Below are 24520 nucleotides of genomic sequence, written 5' to 3'. Positions count from 1 at the left end.
TTTCTCCATTATTCTTTTCCCATTTTTTGAATTTCAATCATATATTGTTTCAAGAGCACAGTGGTTTTTTTTTTTTTTTGGGTTTTTTGTGTGTGTGTTTTTTCCTTTTTTCCCTTCACATCCATCATGAGCTCTGTATTAAGTAATAAATTCTTAAAATGTCTTGGAGAGCCATATTTGAACATCCTCTACTTATCTAAACTACACCTGATGCTTTGGTTTTGTTACAAACCTTCTGCAGCCTCTGTCAGAGGTAGAGAACTCCTGAGGTATTGTCCCATCCTACATATGCTTCTCAAAACACTATGGTCAATCCCTGGCCTCCTGAAGGCTTTTATTTATCTACTAGAGGCCCGGTGCACTGATTCATGTACTGATAGGGGTATGGCCTGTGGGGATTGGCCCACTGTGGGAGCGCCACTCCTCCAGGTCAGCTGAGTGGCTCTCCCACTGTAGGAGCGCACTGACCACCAGTGGGCAGCTCCTGCATTGAACATCTGCCTCCTGGTGGTCAGTGCACATCAAGTGACTAGTCAAATGGCTGTTCTGGTCATTCCACCATTGGTTGCTGGGCTTTTATATACTAGTATATAGATGACCTCCCCTTAATGAACAGTCACAATCACTATTTCCTGTGCCCTTTGGTCTGCTAAAATTGGATTAGCTTTTATTTCCCCCCAATACATTTTTATCTCTTGTTTACAATTCTGTGTAACTCTGTGAAATATTCCATCCATGACTTATTTACTCTTTTCTATTCAATCTACATTTGAGAACATTAGATACAACCCTGAAATATGTAGAACAGGAAACTTTGTGGTGAGTTTATAATGAAATCAGCTTTGCAGACAGATTTGATATTTTCCAGAACACATTTCCTACTTATCATTTTTACTCTCTTCTACTTAACTGGGAACCCACACATACCAGCCAACTTGCCACCATGTTGCCAGGAAGTCAAGCTCTTACAATCCACTTCGCCAGATACCTCTGAAGTTTAAGTAGGACAAAACCATTTCAAAATCACTCCTATAATAGAGTACCCTCCACAGAGGCATGGCACCTCACAGCAGGCATGTTTTCAAGGGCTTTTGAAAATCAAATTGGTGACCAAATTATTCAGGAATAAATCACTGGAATTAGGATTTGTTTCTCTGGTTTTTGTGGGATTAAAAGATCAATCAAGAAAAATGTGTCTTATATGTCTTCACAAGCTTCTATGATGTTAGAAGCTTTCTAGTTATCTCTACACTAGAACATGCATATTCTCTGTAGAACAAGTGTAACTATGTATTAGAAATGGCATTTATCCATTTAAACAGCAGCAGTTTAATGGAAGTTGTCATATTTTCAAAATCTACTGGTCAATAGAAACATTAAATAGTCTAAGCCTTGATGTTGACCCCAGAATATTTAAAATCTGCTTGATGACACAAACCTAACTCAAATATAATTGCTAATTAATTATATCACAGAGATATAATCAGTTGCTAGTTTTTGATTTTTTAAGTGAGGGGAATATACACAATACATTATCAGTAAGACCTGGGTTTGTTAGCCATAGTTTCATGAAAGAAGAAAACATGTAATTGACTCTGAAGAATGTGTGCAACAGGGTTCACAGAAGAGAAAGGACGGTGTCCCAATTATGTAAAAGAGATTGAAAATCTGGGTTTTCTGACATGGCTATGTGTTTGTTTTTATTCTTCTCTGAGGATATGTTTTAATTGATTTCAGAGAGAGGAAGGGAGAGAGAAACATGTATGTGAGAGAGAAACATTGATGAGTTGCCTCCCATACATGCCTGACCAGGGATTGAACCCCAATCTAGATATGTGCCCTGACTGTGAATCAAACCTACAACTGAGACACCCAGCTAGGACTGACCAAGCTGTGTTTTAATTAGCTATGACAAAATGATGTCATCACTGTTTCTTAGCCCTGATATTCTCATCTGAAGAATTAGAGTTGCAGCCAATAATCACTGAATTCTCTATTAGCTAGAAAAACGTCAATTTTGGGGACCAATGTGTGTGAAGGCACAGTGGTAAGAGGAGTTAATTAATATGCATAAGCATGAAAGAAGTGACCCCATTAGAGTAGGGGGTACATAGTCAGGATTGACTGGAGATAAAGCTGGGTATGAAGCATGATATCAGATCATATAGAGTCATAAAATCAAACAGATGAGTATAGATTTGATGTGAAAGCAAGTGGGTAACCACTGGACCTTTGGAGGCAGAAGTGCAGCATAATGAATGTAGTGCTTAAAGAAGCTTAGCTGGGAAATAAAGAAATGATGGATTGATTGAAGAAGAGGGAGCCTGGGGTTAGAGTAGCCAGCCACCCAGGAGGCTGTGGCTAAACTGGAGGGTGAGGTATACCAAGCACTTTACGGGGGCCTGGAACCTTGTAATCTATGCCTGGTCGTAGAGGAAAATCAGAGCTGGCAGCAGTGAAAGTGGTAAAACACATTTATTCAGGACCACTACAATAAGGAGAGGAGGCTTCAGTATAAAACCGGGATTAATTTATTCCAAATACAGCATGGACTGGGAGGAATTTGTAATCAACGAGCAGGGTGGGGATGGGTGGATGGAAATTACTAAAAGGAAACATTGGAGATAAGGGAGGATTTGGGTTAAACTGACCTAGTAGGATTCTTACTGAGACAGGCCAGGGTGGTGATCAGACATCAGATGGAAAGTGGTAGAGGTTGAGGACCCTGGTTAAATATCCAGGATAATAAGGAAGATGATGAGAGGTTCTGGCTATGCCAATTTAGAAAGATTGTTGTTAAACTTGGACAATGCAGAAAGAAAGATGAATGTACAATCATCAAGACCTAGCTGAAAGGTTCAGGGGAGCCTAAACAGAATGTGGTCAAGGAAAGCAACTTTGTCAATTGTAACTGATATGGAGGACAAAAACTTTGGCCATCATTCCCTCATCTGTATGGTGAGGACATATAAGCTTCTCAATAAATCTCTAAAATTTTAGGATTATCTGGTAACAAATCATTCTAAGTATTGCAAAACAAGGTGATTAGGGTTTTACCTGCAGAACAAAATAGTATTTTTTTTATTCAGCCAATAGTAATATGAATTACTTTGTGTGTTAGTGAGTTTTTCATACCATTTTATGTGTGTGCACAGATAGGGTCCCTAGCAGCTGCTGGCTGCTGACTGGGGCTTTCCTTCTCCCTTTCCCTGGCTGCCTGCCACTGCAGCAGGGACAGCCCAACCTCCTGGTCAAACTCCTGGCCAGTGGGATAATTTGCATATTAGGCTTTTATTATATAGGATATATATGTGTGTGTGTGTGTGTGTGTGTGTGTGTCTGTGTGTCTGTGTGTCTGTGTGTCTGTGTGTGTGTATAGTGGGGCAAATGTAGGTTTATAGTTTGTATGTGAAATATTACAATAATTAAATAAATAACAATAAAAGGGTAAACTATATTTGCATTCTCACAACTGTAAACCTATGTTTGCCCCACCCTGTGTATATATGCATATTTCACACCTCATTTTCTAAGTGATAGTAGTATCCTATCATGTGCTCCAATTCAATTAGCAAATGTAATTTTGGCATGTGAATTTTTTATTCACTGTGTTTTTGTTGGGCCCATCCTTTCAGTATCATATTGGGGATGACTAAAATGCAGTGGATGAAATCCTTTTGTAACAGCTCTGCTGCCTTTTCCCAAGATGCATTGCTGTAGGTTTTATTAGCAAGAAAGCAGCTCACAGTATGAGTGACCTCCAGGATAAACAGGAAACCAGCTGTGATAAAAATATCTTTTAGTGGATTTGTGCCACCAAAGGCAGTCATGAAACTGAAGTCTTACAGAAAGTACAAGTCAAACAGATTGGAAAAAGACAAACAGACTTCTATGGAAAAGAAATTTGATTCATCTAGAGACAAGTGAGATTCTTTTTTCTTCTCTTATTAGAATAAGACAAATTATTGAAGGCAAAACTGATATAAGAAACATTAAATAGCATTTTAATTAATGCAGATTTCAGTGGGATATACATTTACATAAAAGGTAAACTAGACCTGACCTTTTGTGTACAGGAATGAGTAAATGACTAAAAGCTTTATCCATTTAATTTAGAGATTTGATCCAATTTTCTTTTTATCTCCATCTTTTATTCTCCAAACCTTACTCTCCTTAAAGTGTATATCATCCAGGGAATGGTAACATCACTTAAAAACATTTAGCTTAAAGTAAGTAATTAACTAAATGTTGATATAATTATGCATTGGGCTCTGATCCAGGCACCTTCCCTAGTGCTTTGGAGAGTACAGTGCTGAATAGCCCTTCTCTCAGGTAGTTTAGAGTCTAGTGATGGGAAGGAGAGCAAAGCACATTAATTACAATGCAGAGGAAATGTTATAAGTGCATAAATCTGGACTAAGTACTGAGCATATTTGGCAAGAGAGAACAGAACTAGAAGATAGCTGTCTAAAACCATTTTCACAACATCACATTTAAAATAAATAAATATGCTCTCAATGAGACAAAGCTCCAACTCTCTCTCCCTAAAATGTAGCAAAATCAATCTCTGTTCTCCAAAATTAATCCAGGCTAGTCAGCTTTATACCCTAATGTCTATCTCTATGATCAGTCCAAAGGATTTGTCTCCTGAGTGTGGCTTTCAACCCTGCCCCATTCAGATGTTCTTTCACATTAACCCCATTTCTAGTTACTTATAGATATGTCCTTTTAAGCTTTTAGTGTCAACTCTAGACAAATGCCAATCTTTATATGACCCAGTGGCCCTTAAGTTATTTGCTTTCTCAATTGATTATCTTTTATTAAGACTTCTGTTGTTTTCCAGGCTCTAAAGCTACAAAAACTGGAGCCACATTAAATTAGTTCTTCCTTTCGTTGGAGAGGCAGTGTGGTATGATGTCTCTAATTTCTAATCGGTAACTCTCAGACTTTGGCCACATGATTTGGTATTTCTATACTTTGATTTTTTTTCCTATCTAATGTGGGAGCTAATAATATAGACCACAGGTAGAACATGAGCAAAAGCCCAACCAATGGCTCAGTAGTATTGATTGAACTATCTACAGCATTTTCCTATTCATTTGCTCTCATTCCCAAACTGGTGTCCATCAAGTCTTCCTTCCTTTAGTTCATCCTTGAAATGTCAGAAATATTTACCTTCTCTCTATTTTTCTGTACTGTAATCTCTCATTCAAAAATTTTCCATTCTAGCTCCTCTCCCATAGAAATTTACCTTAGGATTACTGCAAAGACTTTCAAGAGTTTTTCCATGCCTTAAACCTCTCTTCTCTTCACTCATCCAACTATTGCAAGAGAAATCCTACTAAAATAGGGCTACATTTTTTTTTATTTATCTTGGGTTTTTGGTTTCCTATCCATCTAATCTAAAACCAAGTTGTCAAGGCTTTAGGCAATGTGACTTCACTTAACAATAGAAACATGCCACTCTACATGTTATACACTGATGGAGTTTTTGTTTTTTTCTGTAACATCATTTCTCATATGAAGTATATATATAACAGTCCCCTACCACATGTACCCAACTTTCTCCCCAAGCCCACACTGTACACCACCTTGCACATCTGTCATTATCCAGGTTTGTGTCATTCACTGGGGTCAGGAAGTTTCATTAGTGATTTAACATATGAACAGAATTGCCACTGTCCTAGAAGACCTGCCATGGAGTTTCTCTTTGGAGTTCTCTCACATACACTCTTGGTTGCTCTTTTATGATTATGCCTGTCAATGTGGCCAGCTTCATATGCCTACGATTTGTGTAATTGTCTAGGACACTATGCTCAGAAAGGTCATGTGTTTGGTTTAAAGGTCTGCTAATGATGTCTTGAATTTCTTAATTTGTGAACCAGAGTTTCCACATCTTCATTTTTTACTGGGCCTACAAAAGATTTAGCCTCCCCTGCATTATTTTGAGTTGTTTTGAAGTAAGAGACTTATAAGAGTCATCTTCATTATAGCCAGATTCTAGGTACTCTGAATCCTCCAGTGTTCAATACCACATCAGAATCAAGGGTCAGTATAGTTTTTCAAGCAGCAAAATAAAAGTATTTTAACTATTATCCTCAATTTTCATATGCTGTGCTATCTTCCTCAGAATAGCATTTCTGTATCTTACTTGAGCCTTGATATAAAATGCTTGGAGAGACTTACGTTGAATAATACAATCAAAGACTTAGACTTAGAAAATCTGAATCTGCAGATCTTTTTGATATTGAGGGTATTGTCCCTTATCTGAAACCCCATAAGAGAAATCGTTTTCAGCTCTCAATGCTTAGGGAGAGATTTGTGTCACATGACCCATTAGTGTATTGTTATTGACCACAAAAAAGGTATAATTGATTGTGTTTCTACTGTAGCTTTTGTTGTCTATAAGTTGAGAGTCAAGGTTGCAGATTAAATTGTATTTGCAGTGTATCTTGGGCTTTGATGTTCTAATTTCTATTTTTTCTTTTCCATACTCATTCACATTTTTGTTTTATTATATATATTATTTGTTTTATTATATATATTTATATGTATTATTTTTATTTACGATATGTATTGTTTTATATTTCAAATTCTAGATGCCTTTCATATAGTAAATGCCCAATGAATAACTAATGAATGAGTTAGGCAGCATTCCATGATTTAATGCATTACTAAAGTACATGAGTATCAAATATTGAAAGTCAGGTGACAAATAAATGTATAATGGTGGCAATAGTTATGTCCTCTTTAAACTACAAAATAATATAAAGTCCTGAATTATATTTTGCTTTTCAGAATTAATTTTGACAATATGGTATCTGCATTTATAAAAGCCCTTTGTTCCTTCCCATGTCAATTGAACATTCTTAACCACTTCAGACATCAGATCCAGACTGAAGAACCACCACTCCCCCTGACTTCAGTCTTCATACTTTGCATCAAATACAATAAATTTATGATACCTACCCTTTCATCACTTTCATATTATAGGATGTCCCTGTATGTTTATATTTTATTCTTCCTTCTTTAAAAACTTGCAAATGAAAGCAATAACAACCACATTGTTCCTCTGACAGACCCCGCAAAATTGAACTGTTGACTGATAGGCAGGTTGCAGAAGTTTAATTGCCTGCAAAAAAATGAATTGGAATTGCAAAAGGCTATTTAATGGTAGCATTTTCTAATCTTTGGAAGTAGGGTTGCATTAAAATTGAGGAGCTCTTTATAAATAATAAATTTAATAAAAACACATCACATCTCATCTCCAACCCCAAGCCTTCTTTGCCTTCCTCCTATAAACTGCTCCTGCCCTTCTCTGAACCTCATGTTTCATTTAGCCCTAAATCGCTCTTTTTTTATTCTATCCTGGTCCAGGTGAGTTTCTCCAACCAGAATAGGGTCATACTTTTTTTCTTTTCTTTTTTTTTTCTTAATATAGCTTACCCCTTGTCATAGTATCAGGAGCATGACTGACATTTTTTTTTTATTTACTATTTTTTACTAGGACAATAAATTTGGTGTGAAGATGTGTTATCTTGAATATATGGCAATTTGTATAGACAATGGTATGTGTGTGTATGTGTGATAAAGCAGTTGAAAGGAGGATCTAATGCTAGAGCATTTTGAAAACAGTGAGTCATTTATATGTTAGAGTAGCACTAATTAAATGCAATGGTGAGCTGGCTCATTCTCTAAGTTTCTGAAAAACTAATAAAAAAAACTTATTCTGATAATAAAAAAACAGATATGAGATTAATAAAAATTGCTTCTTTGTTTCATTTTTTAAAAATACATGTTTATTGATTTCAGAGAAGAAGGGAGGGGGAGAGATATATAAAAACATCAATGATGAGAGGGAATCATCCATCGGCTGCCTCCTGCATGATCCACACTGGGGATTTAGCCTGCAACCAGGGCATATGACCTGACCTGGAATAGAATTGTGATCTCCTGATCCATGCCAATGATGAGAATTAAGAGAATTCTTACACTATTTAATACAAGGAAGCAATAATAAGGAAGTGATCAAGCTGCAGCTTGTACTCAAAATAGCTTAGAAAATATTATAAATGCTTCTGTTTGTAGCATTTTACACAATATAGATATTTTGCTATTTATGGACAGCAAATGATATCTAGTAACATTCCTGAATAATTAACCAACAAGTGTCCTTTATAGCAGGAAGCAAATGAAAAAGATATTAACATTCAGGATACACAGAACAGAAAGAACGGGGATCTTTAATTCATGGGTGAACAAAAATGGAAGCAACATGTCGAACATCATAATTTTTTATAAAATGGTTCTGTGTCATATATTATTAAGTTGATACATAGCTGCAGAGTTTCTGCTCAATTCTCTGTCCCCCCACCCCCCAGCCTCCCATGCATCTTTAAGTAATACATGTATGCTATGCTATGAAAAGAGTTGATAGAGACAAGGTCAGCTAAGAAGGGGCGACCCCTCCATTCATTTAGATAATTCAATTATATCTGTTTTATTGGTAGACAGATTCTCCTATTTGAGCAGAAAAAGGTCAGTCATTTCTGATTACATGTATTTGAGAACTACTTCCACATTTATATCTAATGCAGCTCTAAGAGGATTTCACACCTGTTCTCCCAGTGAAAGGTTCTATTCTGCAGGATTTGTACCAGAGATAATAATAGGATTAATTTGTAGAGTATTTTAAAAATTCATCACAGCATTTTCAAATATGTTCTCTCTTTTGATCCTCTCAGCAGCCCTGTAAGACGGGTTAAGTGTATGTTCTATTCCCTTTGGACAAAAGAGGAAATTGGGATGTTAAGGGGTTAGGTGATTGGTAGAGGACAGACACTAAGTGAGTTTGTGTTCGGTGCCTCCCAGGTTTTGTGCTCACATATCAGAAAGACCATTTCTGAACATAAACACCGAGTTATGAACCCTACATTCGAGTGCAAAGCAAAATCAAATAAAGAGCCCTTTGAAATGTTAATGCTATAGCCCCACATCTGGAAACTCCAATCCAGCTCAGATTCAAGGCCCAGGACATCTACTAGTATTTATAATAGAACACTTAGGTGGCTTTGAGTCTAGTTAACCAACATGATTAGATATGTACTCATTCATTTATCCAGTCCTGCTCCCTGTAAATTTTACCTTCATGCACTTTGCCTATTTCCCTCATAGGTTGTTGGAATATTTCAAATGTATTTACCTTTTCTCTGTGGCATAGTTATTGTTGAAGATGTCAAATGTATTGTTGTTTTCTTATGACTGACATAGAGAAAAACCTACTCCAGTCCAAATTTTTAAAAATCCAAAGATTATAAAGCTATTCCATTTCTTACAACAAAATAAAATCCGTATCTAGAAGAGACTTTGTAAATGGATAATAAACATGAGATACTTACTATGCCTCACAAGTACAAAGGAAACAGATACTATATATTTTTTTACTTTAAAATGTATAAAAGATAGAAAAACGTGATGTGACATCTGTGAGAATGAGTGTAAATGGGCACTTTATGTAATGTTGGGAGAGAGTTATGGGAACAATATATCTGGTGGTGAGATTCAGCACTATTTCCCAAAAGTAAAAATGTATGTTCTCTTTGATCTAGCAGTACTACCTCCCATAATTACATAAATCTGTGCAGCAAGGGTGTTTAAAAATAGACATTGCAACACTGTATGTAAGAGAAATAAATGGAGAACATCTAAATGCTTTCTCAGAGGTAACTAGTTAAAGAAATTATGGTACATTCATAAAATAAATTATGCATTCATGAAAATAATAATATTTATGTGTGCTTACATGGCATAGTCTGCAAGGTACATTAGGGCTATTAAATTTTAATTAAAGTTAAAAGTAAAACTTATATATGTTACTATTTGAGCATTAAAAGGTGTATAAATGTAACTGTGTATGTCTATGCTTGTGTACACATATATATTTCTGCAAGCATAAAGAAACTATTAATTGTCACACATTTGGGAAGGAAACCTGAAAGTTTGAGGTAGAAAGAAAATTAATTTTATATATACTTTGTACCACTTAAATATTTTGCAATGTGCATTTGTTATTTTTAAATACTCAATAGCTACTTGAAAATAATTTTAGTGCTTAAAATAATTGGCAAATATAATGAACTGAAAGTTGTAAAATATATCTTCTCTACTTTATTTTAGTTAGCACTTTTCTTATGGTTTTAATAATATAAAACTGATGTAACAAATCCATTTATATCTTCTCAAATATTACATATATTTTGATGATGATTATATCATTTCTATTTTAAAACTAATTATACATTTGGAAAACATCATTTAGTAATTCCAGTCCATAATTCTCTAGTTGATCCATATCAGATATCAGATTTTGACAGAGAAATAGGGTTTTCAAAATTAGAGAATGTCAGAACAACAAGAGGCCTGAGACATTCTTTTGGAGATAAAGAAAATCAAGACTAAGTAGATTTGTGTCTCCTGTGCTTGTGCATTTGACTCACATGGTAAAATTTAGGATTAAGTTCAACTAAAATGTAATACTAAGTGATACAGTGAGAGTCAGAGAACATGAATTATTCAAAACAACTTTTTGTTAGCTGGCTGTCCATCCGTGAACAAGTCTCCTTTGCTCTCCTGGCTCAAGTTCTTACAACTTTGCAATGCTTGGAGGAACCCAGGGAAGCTGTTTGCACCCGTTCCATTTTGACTGAAAACAATTTAAAGAGCTTTATGAACTGGCTCAGAACCTTATTAACTTTATTGCTTTCTCTAATTTTCCAAAATTTCTGGGCCTACATAAATGTTCTCATTCAAAAGACAAGCCACATTAAATCAAATGAACATTTGCTTAAACAGTTACTCTGAGCAGAATATTTTAGTAATTCTTGTAAGCCCTTTCCCAGATGAAGAACTCACATCTTTGCCTCATGGTTCAAATACGGCTCAAGTTCATGTGAATCTTCCTTTCTTTGATTATTTATCTCACACATTGTCCAATTCACAATATGTCCTTATGGTGATCTTTTATTGTCTAGGGTGGCTTCTTCACCAAAGCCAGAGTCTAACTTCTCTGTTTTCCATTGCATGAACTTAATTAGCTCTTGGGACTTGAAGAATAAATCCAGGAAATAGTGAGTGAAAACAGAATTTTCAGATTGAGAGAAACATTTTAGATCACAAATCAGACCTAATATTGACTTTTCAGTTGCCAGAACTACTTTTCTGTAATTCAGGGGGATGCAACATGAAAAACTAAGACAGCAATGTCCCTAGGATGAGATGTTGATATATTGTGGAAGGCCCCTGTGGAGAGAGAAGAGCAAGGAGCAATGGACAGAATGTAAAAATAGACTCATGACTCAGCATCATGATCCCTCGTGTGTGCTCCTCAAAGAGAAATCTAACAATACCTAAATAAGGGTTGGAAGAGGTTAATGGGGGGAAAGGGAGAGAAGGAAGACCTATGTAATACTCTCAGCAGTAAAGATTAACATAAAATAAAAAAGAATACCAAAATATATAAATGGGTCTGTGATCACATGAGTAATCAGTGTTACACTCTAATTTGTTTTCATATTTTTGAGGGAAATTTTAATTCTTCTATGTTTTAATGTTTGGAGTATACAAATTTAGGTCCCTTTTCCTAAAATTAAGTAATTAAATATAACACTATTAAAAGTATGTAATTTTTTATGTAAAATCCCCAACATTGTATCAGTAAGTCTGCTATTGAATATATCTCCCCCAAGATCTCCTAAATCTCCTATGATTAAAGATCAATGCTCTGAACAATTTAAAACATTGTTTTTATAATGGTATATTTAGACCTCATAGTGCTACTCTATCTGCAAAACCCACAAAAACACCTTTAGAAAATGTCTACCTAAACACTTAGTTTCATAATTTGTCTGCATTTGACCTGTTATTTTATTAGCGGTGTGTGTTGGCTTCACTGTCTTAAACTGCACCCCGATCTTGCTCTTTACTTGCAGGCAGAGTTCACAGCCATGCGGGAGCAGTACATGCGAGGCGGGGAGGGCTTCATCGTCTGCTACTCCGTCACCGACCGCCAGTCATTCCAGGAGGCTGCCAAGTTTAAAGAGCTCATCTTTCAGGTCCGTCACACCTACGAAATCCCCCTGGTGCTGGTGGGCAACAAAATTGACCTGGAACAGTTCCGCCAGGTGAGTGCCAATTTTATCCTTTAGCTTTTGTCTTTTCCTCCTCGGACACATAGTGCCAAGGATGGCTCCTTTCCAAGGTTCATATGGAGGATTGTGAGAAAGAAGTGATGCATATGATTTTTCTAAGAATTCTTGGGGATCCTGTGGTATTTTGTGCTAGCCACCACAATATGGCCCATCTCACATGGGACTTTGCTGTGTCCTTACCACTTCTCCCAGCCTCCTGGATCTGGGCTGGTTCTGTGATTTATTTTAAGCAGGAGAGTATAATATAACTTCTAAGGTTGAGCTTTAAGAGTGAAGCAGGTTCTTCCTTTGCCACCTGAAATACCTGCTCTTAGTGTTGAGCTGCCATTTAAAAAGACCAAGCTAACCACTGGACAGAGCCAAGTGTACAAAGCAGCATCCAGTTTCATGGCTGTCCTGATCAAGGTACCAGACACGTGGGAAAAACCATTGTGCATGTGCCAGCACCAACCACTATCTGACTCTTACCTCAGCAGATAGCCCCATGGTTAGTAAATTGCGGCTCGCGAGCCACATGCAGCTCTTTGGCCCCTTGAGTGTGACTCTTCCACAAAATACCAGGGCCTGGACTAGTCTATTTTGAAGAAGTGGCGTTAGAAGTTTAAGTTTTAAAAATATGGCTCTGAAAAGAAATTTCAATCATTGTACTGTTGATATTTGGCTCTCTTGATTAATGAGTTTGCCGACCACTGCCCTAGCCAATCTCAAGGAACAGGAAAACTTCTCAGCTGAGCCTTGTCTGGATTTATGACCTCCAGAATCCTGGGTAAATAACATGGAATTGTTTAAATCACCATGTTTGGGATTTTTTTTATTGTTTCATGAAAAATTAATCAAAACAGAACCTTTGCCACCTTCCAGAATCAGAACAAGCAAAAACATCTCAGGCTGAATAAGAAATGAGTCTGCTTCAAGTTGCCCTGGCTATATCAATGTGATCCTCAGACAGTCTCACAATTTCTCCCAGCAAACGAAATTGATAATACAGAAATCATGTCTAGTTTAGGCTGTGATCCATTGCCAGAGTTCATGTGGAGCATCACTCACAATTTATTGCGATGTCATCAGACACTATCAGGGCCTAATGGGCAAACCATGATGGCCTTTTTCAGATGTTTACTGAGTCCTTAGAACTCCTGAAGAGACTAAAAAACAAAAACCTAGTTCAGGGACCAGACAAACCATTTTTACAATTTCATTGCCGTGACTAACTTTGTGCAAAGTTAACATTACTGAAAAGTTGAATGCAAATCAAAGTTTTGTAAATCCAATTCTCTAAATGGAGTGACTTAGTTATAATTTGAGATGCTTCATCTTTATTTGCATTGACTTTAAAATTGAACTGGTTTATGTTAAATGTCTTAAAGTAGCCTATTAATAAAACCTTTGTTGAGGTGAGAATTTTTGCTAAAGCAATTAGTTTTTTCCTACATTAAGTATTTTTTGGATTTTTGTATTTAATGCATTTTAAGTTAAAGTGAAAAGTTCTCATATGAAGCTAATGTTTATGAATTTATGCCTAACACAGAAAATTATTCTTGTGATTTCCTGCAATGCATTTTTGTGATGACTTTTTGTATATTTTACTTGGAAGCCTAAGCATCTTAAAGTGGAAGCTAACTGCTTTTAAGGAGCTCTGATATTTTGTTTGTTTCCTCTGCACCTGTTCTTCTGTCTTGCTTTATTGCTTTCTCTCTCTCCAAGCAATATTTAGCGTAATATGGTTACAGTACTACAGGACAGAAATTCAAGTTTTTCTTATTAGCTAAATATGAATCTTCTCAGACACTTGATAGAAAGAAAGTAGAGAGATATAGGGATGTGTTACTATTTCTTTAGGAGTTCTGAGAGTAGCATGAGGGAGCACCCTGAGTTGCAGGTGTATCATCAGTGATCACATGATCATCATTATTGCATTTCCCAGAATTCCTAGAGAATATAAACTTTTAATTGGATGTCAGTCAAGAGAGCTGTAAGTAACTGAGAAAGCAATTGAATTTGAGAACATAAGGAAAACTTCTTCCAGCAAAATTTAATCAGGTTAATCTCTAGAATGATTGTTCTTCATGATTCCAACACTGGCTGGCACTGGCTTTCACCTCATGCTCCTGGCCTTGCTCCTACTTTCTCAGGCTCAGTAGTGGTCATTTGTATGTCACAAATGGATAGTTAAGAAGATCCCTATCTTAGCCCAGTTAATTGCATTTTAGCAGTGATGTGAATCCCAGCATCACAAATATCACTGAAATAAAAATACCAAAAGAGACATTAAGGTGAGTGAGTAATTTTGCAGATTTGACAGACTTTTCATTTTAGATTAAAGAAAGTAAACAAGGTAGTCACAGAAAGTGCAATAATCATGAAAACTCAAATTATAATATTTTTAAAAATGTTCATGTACTCAGTAATGATGTGTTGCTATGCAAATTTGGCTTCTTGCTGTGGTGTTTGTGCTGGAAATAATTATTCCTATAATTGTATAGTGGCTTTCCTTTTCAAAATGCTTTCATACACATTTTAGTTTAACTATAAAACTGTCCTGTGTAGTTTTAAGATAAACATAGGATGGATGATGGTGATATTTGACATGATATTGATAGAAGTTGACTTTGAGAAACTATTGCTGTTTGAACAAAATTAAGACTACACCCCAGATCATGCATACCTTTTTTAAAGGTGAAGTGTGTTTTTGTTTTTCATCTAAACACAAAAGCAAAGATGCTGACTCTTGCATCATCTCTAGCCCAAAGGACTTTTGTGAAGATTCCTAGACTAACAAATTTTAACTCTCACAGATCCTGGGGGAAATCATTCTGGCTTTGGTTTAGGGCTGGGCGCCAGAGAAGTGGTATCCCAACCCAGCAGCTCTTCTTCCTCCTGGTGTACATTGAAAGAGCTTGAAAGAAAAGTTATTTCTTACCATGTTTGCTTGGTCAAATAGGTAGTGGCTGCATTCCTACTGCATTTTGGTGAATACTCATTCCCTTTCTAACAAGAAAATAAATGAGTTTCAGTGCCCGATGTTTTTATCATCATTTGCCAATCTGAGCTGAAATATTGAAGGGCTCTGTTTAAAGTAAGTATTTTATTTGGGAGCAATATTCATGTTGACACTGACAATGCTGATGGTACATTTAGTAGTTGGAAGGCTCTGTGACAGGCACTTACCACACATAATTGTATGTATTCCTTTCCACAAGCCCATGAATAGACTCCTGCATGATATCTGAGTCACCTGGCTCTTTAATACATCCAGTAACGTGGTCAATGTTATAATGTTGACTTCCAACTATTGTTATTTTTCATCAGTTAGTTGTTGTTTTTTTGTTTGTTTTTTTATCGGCTTTAGGATCTTAGCATGTTCCTCAGAGAATGGGACATGAGCAATTGCAGTCTAGTGGCAGGTTGAAGTGGGAAGGATCAGAATGATAACTACTTGGATGTGGATTGTGGAACTCATGGACCCTGAGCAAGTCAGAAGTTGGGGGATAAGGGAAGAATATGAAAAAAGTAGGAGAAAAGAAATGAGGGTCAATACCACTTGCACTGAAAAAGCACTGTTTGCTAATCAACTAAATAATGTGTCCACAGTCCACCCAGTTTAGTCTATAGCCCTTTTTAAGGTCCCAGACAATATTAGGCCCTTGAGCTACCAAGGTCTTTGTCCCTACTATCATCTGCAGTCACACTGGGAAGTGGAAGGAGATAATTCCAGTTTTTGGTTTTGTAAAACCCTGACCAACTGTGCAAGTAAAAATGGTGCTAAGAATGAAATGTGTCTCAGGGATTTGGGAACTAGATTAGCAAAGTTTGATATCAGTTCCAGACCACAAACTGTTTTATCCTGAGATGGACCGTGACAAAATCCTAAGTACTGACAGTCTAATTGTAGCTTAATACTCAGCTTGAAGCTTTGAATATCTGCTTTGCACAGCCTGAGTAACTCTTCGAATGCTGATTGTGGATTGTAAAAAGGCCTCTGTTTATTCTTCAGTGAAATGTCTAATGAAAATAGTTCCTTTCCTGAACTGAGAGGAGCATGTGGAAACTGTGTGGATTAAAAATCACAGTATTAAGGAAAAAAACACACACCTCAGAAAGGATCTACACATAGAAATAGGACATATAAAATATTTTTTAAATTTTAAATCTAATTTATATGCTCATTTATAGACAGTGCTAATAATTTGCATATTTATCACTATTGGTACATTGAAATTTATTTAGTGTTTCCTTTTTATGGTATTTTTTTTTGTTTATCTTTTATGCCTTTTGGTCTTTAGTAAATAATTCTTTGTTCTTTTCTTATCCCTCATATGATTTGGAAGTTATAGCTTAGATTTCCATTTTATTCTACAATATCTCACAAACATATTCATTTTTACTTTTTCCTAAGAAGATTCAAAATTATTAGTTGTCTTTACTTTCTTGTCAAATAAAGCATCAGCATAATTCAATTGCCTATGACATTTCCCATTGTCATCTTCTAGTTAGATGTTATTTAGAACTCTACATCATTGTTTTAAAATTTTAACATAATAAATATGACAGAATATCTGTAAATTATTATGAAATTCATAATAATAAAATGCACTTCAATAAACTCTGCATGAATTTAAGAATCCGAACCTTCTTAATAACATTGAAGCTCCCTATGGGCTTATCTGTGATTGCACTTCCCTGCTGTTACCTTCTGAATTTGTGTTCATATTTATAATAATTTTCTTTAATTTAGATTCTCAGTGCATGTCTATTTACTAATCATTATTATGACCCTTTTAAACGCATTTTATAGATAAGAAGCCATAAAGGCCAATGGTTCTCAAGGATCCTTTTACATTCTTAAAATTATTGCACACCCTCCTACCCTGGGCACCTTCTGCTTGTCTGAGTTAGATCTATTGATATTTACATATTAAAAAAAATTAAAACAGAACTTTTAAATTTATTGTTATTTATAGGTCATTGAATTAACAATATTAAGCTGGTTACAAATTAATTTCCATATAAATTTTTAAATAAAGATAACCTATGCCCCTCCCCTAATTAGTGATAGAGTAACATTGTTCTATAATGTTTATAAGTCTCTCTAATGTCTGGCCTAAAAGAAGACAGCTAGGTTCCCCTATCTGCTTCTTTATTCAACCTGCAGTAAACATGTTTTGGTTTAAATATATGAATAAAATTCAAGCTCAGAAATGTAAAGATATTTTTGTAGCTCTTTCAGATATTGTGGCTATTCTCCTTTGACAATGCAGAATAATTCAAGAAGGGGAATTTTCTTAAGAATTAGTTAGCATGTGGCCTTCAAAGCCATGTCCAATATTCTCTACCTTGAATGAAATTCACTGGTTTACCTTATATTTTTAAAGAACCTTTTGACAAAACATGCAGGGTTTTGTAACATTATGAATTGAACTTTTGGAAAATATTAGTTCACTGAGTTATGCAGATCTTCCAAATGGTAACATTTACAAAAACAATGTTTGTTAATTTTATTATCAATCTCATTGAAAACTTTTTTAGTAGTGGTAAATTGTTAAACTCATGGGAGAGGACATAAGTTTTACAGAATTATAATTTTTGCTTCAAAGCTCAAATTTTATTTGCCACAAATATTGTCCATCGTTCTCCTTGAAATGAAAGTTTCATTGCTTTAATTGTCAAGATAATGGATGCCTCATATTTAAGTCTGAATAACTATCATTTATCTATTAATAGTCCTTTCAAGCAAAAATAGTGTTCCATAAAAACGTAGATAGTTCATCTCATAACTCATACAATTGTGTAAGGGTTTTAACTAGACAGCCACTGTACATTATTAGCAGCAGAAGTGCTTTATTCATACTTCTCATTTCATTACCCAAAATATTAAAAAGATGTCAACTCAAGGGTCAATATTTAATGAAATTAATAATGTTTACTGCTTCATTAAGTTCATTCTTAAATTAAACTGCCATTCTTGATCATGTGAGCATGTGGTAGAAAGAATACAATAGTACTAGTTTGCTTTGTGCCACTGCCTTGATTCATGCTAACGCACCAGCTATTTTACCCAGTATGGGTTTTGCAGCATCAATACAGATGCCAGTGAAAAAGGCACATAAAACCTTAACAGTGTGGTAAAGTAGCTTTGTTTAACCTCAGGGATCTGCTAGAGAGTCTTCCAAATGTTTGGAGTTCTAAGCTTCATATTTGAGAGTCACAGATAAAGATAAATTCTGTGTTTTGTGATTCCATCCCTTACTATCTCCCCCCCCCAATAACATATGTTTACTGATTTCAAAGAGGAAGGAAGATGGAGAGAGGGACAGAAACATCAATGATGAAAGAGAATCACTACTTGGCTGCTTCCTGCATGCCCCACACTCGGGATCCAGCCTACAATCCGGAAAGACCAAGAATCAAACTGTGACCTCCTCGTTCAGACCAGCCAGGACCCTTGCTATCTTTTCTGTGATATAATTTCATGATTTTTTTCATTTCACTAACATCTTCAAACTTTTTTTCTGTCCAGTTATTCTGCCTTAGCTTACCAAGTTGAAGCTCTCTAAGATGTTTCATTTTCAGTAAATTATGATTCAGTAGCAAGAATCTAACATACTTGCTCATTGTCCTTAATGTCAGAAAGTAAGGAAACATTTTTATTGATGTAAAGTTTAGGGCCTGAGTATTCTGAAATGAGGCAATAGGAAATCATAAAATGGAAGTGTGGTGAAAAGGTTTAAGAGAAGTCCCCCATTCACATCCTACATCTGATTGCATGGGATTAAAATGCCAAAACCTAATTCCTCAGTGTAAAAAGTTCTGCAGATTTCCTCATTGAAGCTAAGAGGGAAACTCTCTCTCTCTCTTCATCCTTCTACTTACACTTGAGTCTTCTCTCAAGTAGGATATTCATAACCTGAGAACACACTGAATAAACACCTGCATTTGTTGTCAAGGTAGCTACCTGGAGTGGTAAAACCTAAAATCACTTAACCCTTTGCTGAAACTGCTTCTTTTCACAGAGTAATTATGATTAATGCCTGAACATTTTCATATAAACAGCTTCTAAAAACTTGTCAAAATTATCCCTATGTAGAGAAAAATCACCTTCCAAAAAATGTGATTGCCTTATCATACCACAGTATCATTTCTTCCACATAAAACAGTGTAATTTTATATGACTTGATTATAATTGCAAATAGTCTTAATTTTTTACTTTCTAATGCTACCTATCTTATTTTCTCTTTAGAGTTGATTTCATAGTCTACTATTTACCAGTTTCAGAAATATTTAAGATGTATTTCATTTATTATCACAATCCAGCTCATACACTGATGGAATTACTACATGTTTACTTTAAATGTGGCTCTGCTAATTCTGTTCTTAACTCTCCAGAAAGAGGCGAGATTCTCTCAAGGCCATTGTATGCTGCTTACTTCTTAGATAAGATTTTCTGCACTGGAGATTGACATCTTTCCATGTGTCTTATTAATGATTAGGTTCCCATTGATTTTCTGTTGATTTCTGCTAGAAGTTGGCCTCCACAAAATTCATTGTCTGTGACAATGCCTTTTTGATAGAGAATGTTTTTATTTTGCCAGCAATCTTATAAAGCACTCGCTGCTTTGACTATGGCAACACCCCTTCTTTTCCCTATTTTCATGTGTCACTGACACCCCAGGACATGCAGGGATGTGACAGAGTGATGTTCAGCTGCAAGAGCTCAGCTGAGCTGTGCTATTTTTCTGAGTGCCTTCAGCCTTTGACAGAGACAAAGAGCTCTATCAGGCTTGCTCTCCTGAACACAACTCACAGTCTCTCAATCAGTAAATTACTGTTACTGAAATTTGATCTGTTTGATGCAAAGATTTCTTAAAGAGATTAATCCTATGGTTCATTCACATTTCATGGCCACTTGTTTTAATGTAATGAGCTAAAAACACTCTTATAAATATGAGTTTGACTGAGAGCAAAAAAGATAAAAAGGGAGTAAAAATAAAAGAAAGATACACCAGCTCATGATAGAATGAAAACAATAGATTTTTCTATCTTTGACTACCTCTTTCTTTCCTCCATCTTCCTTACAGATATTGGAGATTCCCTACTAGGAATAAAATAAAAATGTATTTCAAAAGTAGTGTTTCATTTATTACATGGTTCCTTTCTTCATATAACCAACTCAATGTTTTATTCTATACATACATACATTTTCTCTCAAAAGAACCACTTTAAGTCTCCTCTTTAGTGTACCAGAATTGCCAGGTTCTTTAACCTTGGGGCTACTATCCTGTCTAATAAAACAGTAATATGCAAATTAACCATCACTACATCACAAAGATGGTGGTGCTCATAGCCACAAAATGGCAGCGCCCAGTCCTCTTAGTCCTGATGGAGTCCCCCAGTCCCAGGGGTAAAGGGGTCAGGCACTGAGAGTGGGCAGCATGAGTGGCCTGGCAGAATGCTTGTTTTGTTACCCTGGCGAAGAAGCAAGCATTCCACACTTGGCCACTGATTGGACCTCTGGCCAGGCAGGGGCACAGATTGGCCTCTGGGCCACAGAGAGCCTCTGGGCTCAGAGTGGCCAGGCCCCAGAGAGAGCTACTGGCGCACGAATTCATGCGCAGGGCTACTAGTTGTTAAATAAGAGTTCACTTGAATACAAGCACTGCTTTATCCCAACATTCAATCTGATAACTGAGTTGCCTGCAAAGTGACTAACAGGTGGTTAGGGGATACAATATGGATACATTGGAATAGGGATAATCCATGTCTAAAAGTGATGGAGCAGGAGAACATTAGATGCTATCATGCTACTCAAAACTGCATACAATTTAAAACTTATGAATGCTTTCCTTCTGGAATTATTAATATTTTCTGACCGTGGTTGACCTGGGTTACTAAAACCATGGAAAATAAAAATGCAGTTAATGGGAACCGCTGTATACTAAGGTATGAGTTACTACTTTAGGTGAGATGCACTACAGATTTCAAAAAAGAAAATGGAGTGTAGAGTTGGGGAAGAAACATGAACTTTGGCAGGAGATAACACTGACCTAGACCATCAGCAATGGATAGGATTGCTTTTTAATAGATATACAATATATATATATATATATATATATATATATATATATATATATATATATTTCAGAAAAGAAGGGTAATTAAGAGAGATGTATAAATGATGAGAGAGAATCATGGATTGGCTACCCTCTGAACGCCCCACACTAGGGATTGAGCCCACAATCTGGGCATGTGCCCCAACCAGTAATTTAACTGTGACCTTCTGGTTCATGGGTCAATGCTCAACCACTGGGCCACATACGTTAGGCTTGTTGTCTTCAATATATTTCATTTTTTAGAGCACTATTTGGTTTCAAGGGAAATTAAGCATGGAATTTCCATATAGCCTCCTGTTCTCACACAGACACAGCCTCACCCTCCCTACCTCCATAAACATCTCCCATCAGAGATGTACATTTGTCACAGTCAGTGAACCTACACTGACACATCATTATCACCCAAAGTCCATGGTTTACATTAGGTTCATTCTTGGTGTCGTACATTCTATGGATTTTGACAAATGTATAATGACGTGCATTCATCATTGCAGTATCACACAGAATGGTTTCATTGCCCTGAAAATTCTCTGTGCTTTGTCTGTTCATTCTTCCCTCGCTCCTAACTTCTGGTAACCATTCATCTTTTTAATGTCTCCATAGTTTTGCCTTTCTAGGATATTGTATTATTGGAGTCATATAGTTTGTAGGCTTTTCATATTGGCTTCTTTCACTTAGTAACATGCATCTAAACTTTCTCCATGTCTTTTAATGGCTTGATAGCTCATTTCCTTTTAGCACAGAATAATATTCCATTGTCTATATGTTTCACAGTTTATTCATTCACCCTCTGAATGGCATCATGATTTTGGCAACTCTAAATAAAAACCTTCCAACTACAAACTAAACATTACTTCTGGTGAATATAAATGTCTTCATTGTGCCTATTTCTAGTGATATTTTAGTATCCTTCCTATAATTATACTCCAGGCAACTAACCTATTCTTTAATAGAGGTGAGATGATTTATCTTTATTATTTTTAAAATTTGATGCTTATGTGTGTGTGTTTTTTCCAATTTGGCAACATAACTAAGGAATGAAGAACCAAATTGAGTGAGTAAAAAATTCCATATTATTAACCTTGGCCGTTACATAGCAAACATCTAAGAGGGCAAAATTTTGGACCTTTAAAGAATTGCAAAAACCTAAGGTTTTTACAAAATAGAGTTCAAACTATTTTGGAAATACTATTAAAAACAATTTGCCTATAAGAAGATATAAACTAAATTATAATTATCATTGTTGGTTATATTTTTCTATGCACTTTTGCTGATGGTAACTTTGATTCAAATTTATGTTTAAGAGGGTTTTTTTTTGGAATGGAATAATGATAAGGAATTGTTTGAGTAACCATATGCACTTCCCCATAAGAAACAGATACAATACATTAGAACTGGAAAGCAATTTAATGATAAATTATCCTAAAGCTCTCATTTTTTTTTTAAAGTTGATACCACTGAAGTCAAATAATTTTCCTATGGTAATCTCAGTGGTAGCCAGAAATGGTACCCAAATTACCCAGTTTTTTGCATTAGAGAATAATGCATAATAGCATTGAATAAAAATGTCAATATATTTAATGATAACTAAAGGAAATCACTCAAAAGAGTCTGACCATTTGGAGAAAATGGAATGAGGTTTCACCTCTTGAGATGTATGTCCTTTGTAGAAAATAAAACAAGTTCATAGCCCAAGGGCAAATCTAAATAAGTGAATGGTGACGTAAGTAGGGACTTAAAAGTATTCAAGGTAATAGAGTATAACTAGCAATACAATCTAATGTTCTTGCTGCATTTCTCTGTCACTCTGTTGTCAACACACATAGCTACTTATGTTACATGAGATAGTGTGTGTATTTATCTTCTATAATTATATGAATAAATGTTTGATAGTGGTATACATTTTTAAAAGGAATCTTGTCAATAATGTGTCCACCACAAAATTACTTTTCACCTTAGGTTTAAGGCACTTTCACCAAACCATTCTAAAAGAAATAGATTGCTGATTTTTCTAGTTGAGACATTGCAAAACCAGCACCTTTCTTCTGATAATGACCCTTTTGAATTAATATATTCAAGATCATAAGTATCTCATCATGACAAGGATGTTAAGAAATTAAATAATTATGGTTTTGTATAGTCAATGGTACTATCAGATTAGGGAAGAATATAACCACCTGAGACCACCTCGGGAGGAATATATTTTGAGCATAGCCTGTGGCAAGATAGTTTGTCTAAAAAGATAGTTTGTCTAATAAACTGTGAGCCAAATAAGTGGAAACCCTTAAAATAGAAGTGGATTTGAGGAAAGGAAGGACATCCAACCCAGAGCACATAGAGGAGTTTGGATGTGATGGAGGATAATTGGAAACTCTGGATAGAGAATGCTAGTTACTGTATCTTCTTTAATATGCAACTTGGCACTCACCATTTAAGGCAAAACATTCAATTTCTCAAAAGTAAATCACAAGGCCAAGACCGGTTTGGCTTAGTGGATAGAGCATCAACCTGCAGACTGATGGGTCCCAGGTTCTATTCTGGTCAAGGGCATGTACCTTAGTTGTGGGCACATTCTTAGTGGGGGGTGTGCAGGAAGCAGCTGATCAATGTTTCTTTCTCACTAATCTTTCTAATTCTCTATCTCTCTCCTTTCCACTCTGTAAAAAAATCAATAAAATATATTTTAAAAAAACTAAATCACACTCCATGACTAAGCCTCTGTAGCATATTGCCAGTCTTCCAACTTTTTATGATATTATGTGCCAGCCACTTCTGAACCTTCCTAAACTTGGCCATTTGTGCCCTGCACAGGTGGCTCAGTTTTTTGGAGCACCATCCCATACTTAAAAGACCTCTACTCAGAAAACTATAAGACATTGAAAAAAGAGATAGAGGAAGACATGAACAAATGGAAGAATATACCATGTTCATGGACTGGTAGAATCAACATTATTAAAATGTCCATACTACCCATAGCAATCTATAAATTCAATGTAATCCTCATTAAAATACCAGTGGCATACTTCAAAGACCTTGAACGAATTCTTCAAAAATTCATTTAGAATAATAATTAAAAAAAGAAACTGAATAGATGCAACAATCTTGATAAAGAACAATGTAGGAGGGATCACAATACCAGATATCAAGTTATACTACAAAGCCACTGTTTTCAAAACTGCCTGGTACTGGCACAAACATACAGACCAG

The 24520-nt window shown here is 35.7% G+C and overlaps 1 protein-coding gene across 1 annotated transcript in view; it reads left to right on the top strand.

Moving 5' to 3' along the window:
* Window positions 1-24520, top strand: part of RIT2 (Ras like without CAAX 2) — a 225943-nt gene that overhangs the window by 108438 nt on the left and 92985 nt on the right. Inside the window, exon 4 of the mRNA XM_036419267.2 lies at window positions 11988-12179. Coding sequence (XP_036275160.1) covers window positions 11988-12179 — 192 coding nt within the window. The remainder of the gene's footprint in view (window positions 1-11987; window positions 12180-24520) is intronic.

The sequence above is a fragment of the Pipistrellus kuhlii genome, unplaced genomic scaffold (assembly GCF_014108245.1).
Source record: "Pipistrellus kuhlii isolate mPipKuh1 unplaced genomic scaffold, mPipKuh1.p scaffold_m20_p_6, whole genome shotgun sequence".
NCBI lineage: Eukaryota > Metazoa > Chordata > Mammalia > Chiroptera > Vespertilionidae > Pipistrellus > Pipistrellus kuhlii.
This window is presented reverse-complemented; position numbering and strand designations above follow the sequence as displayed.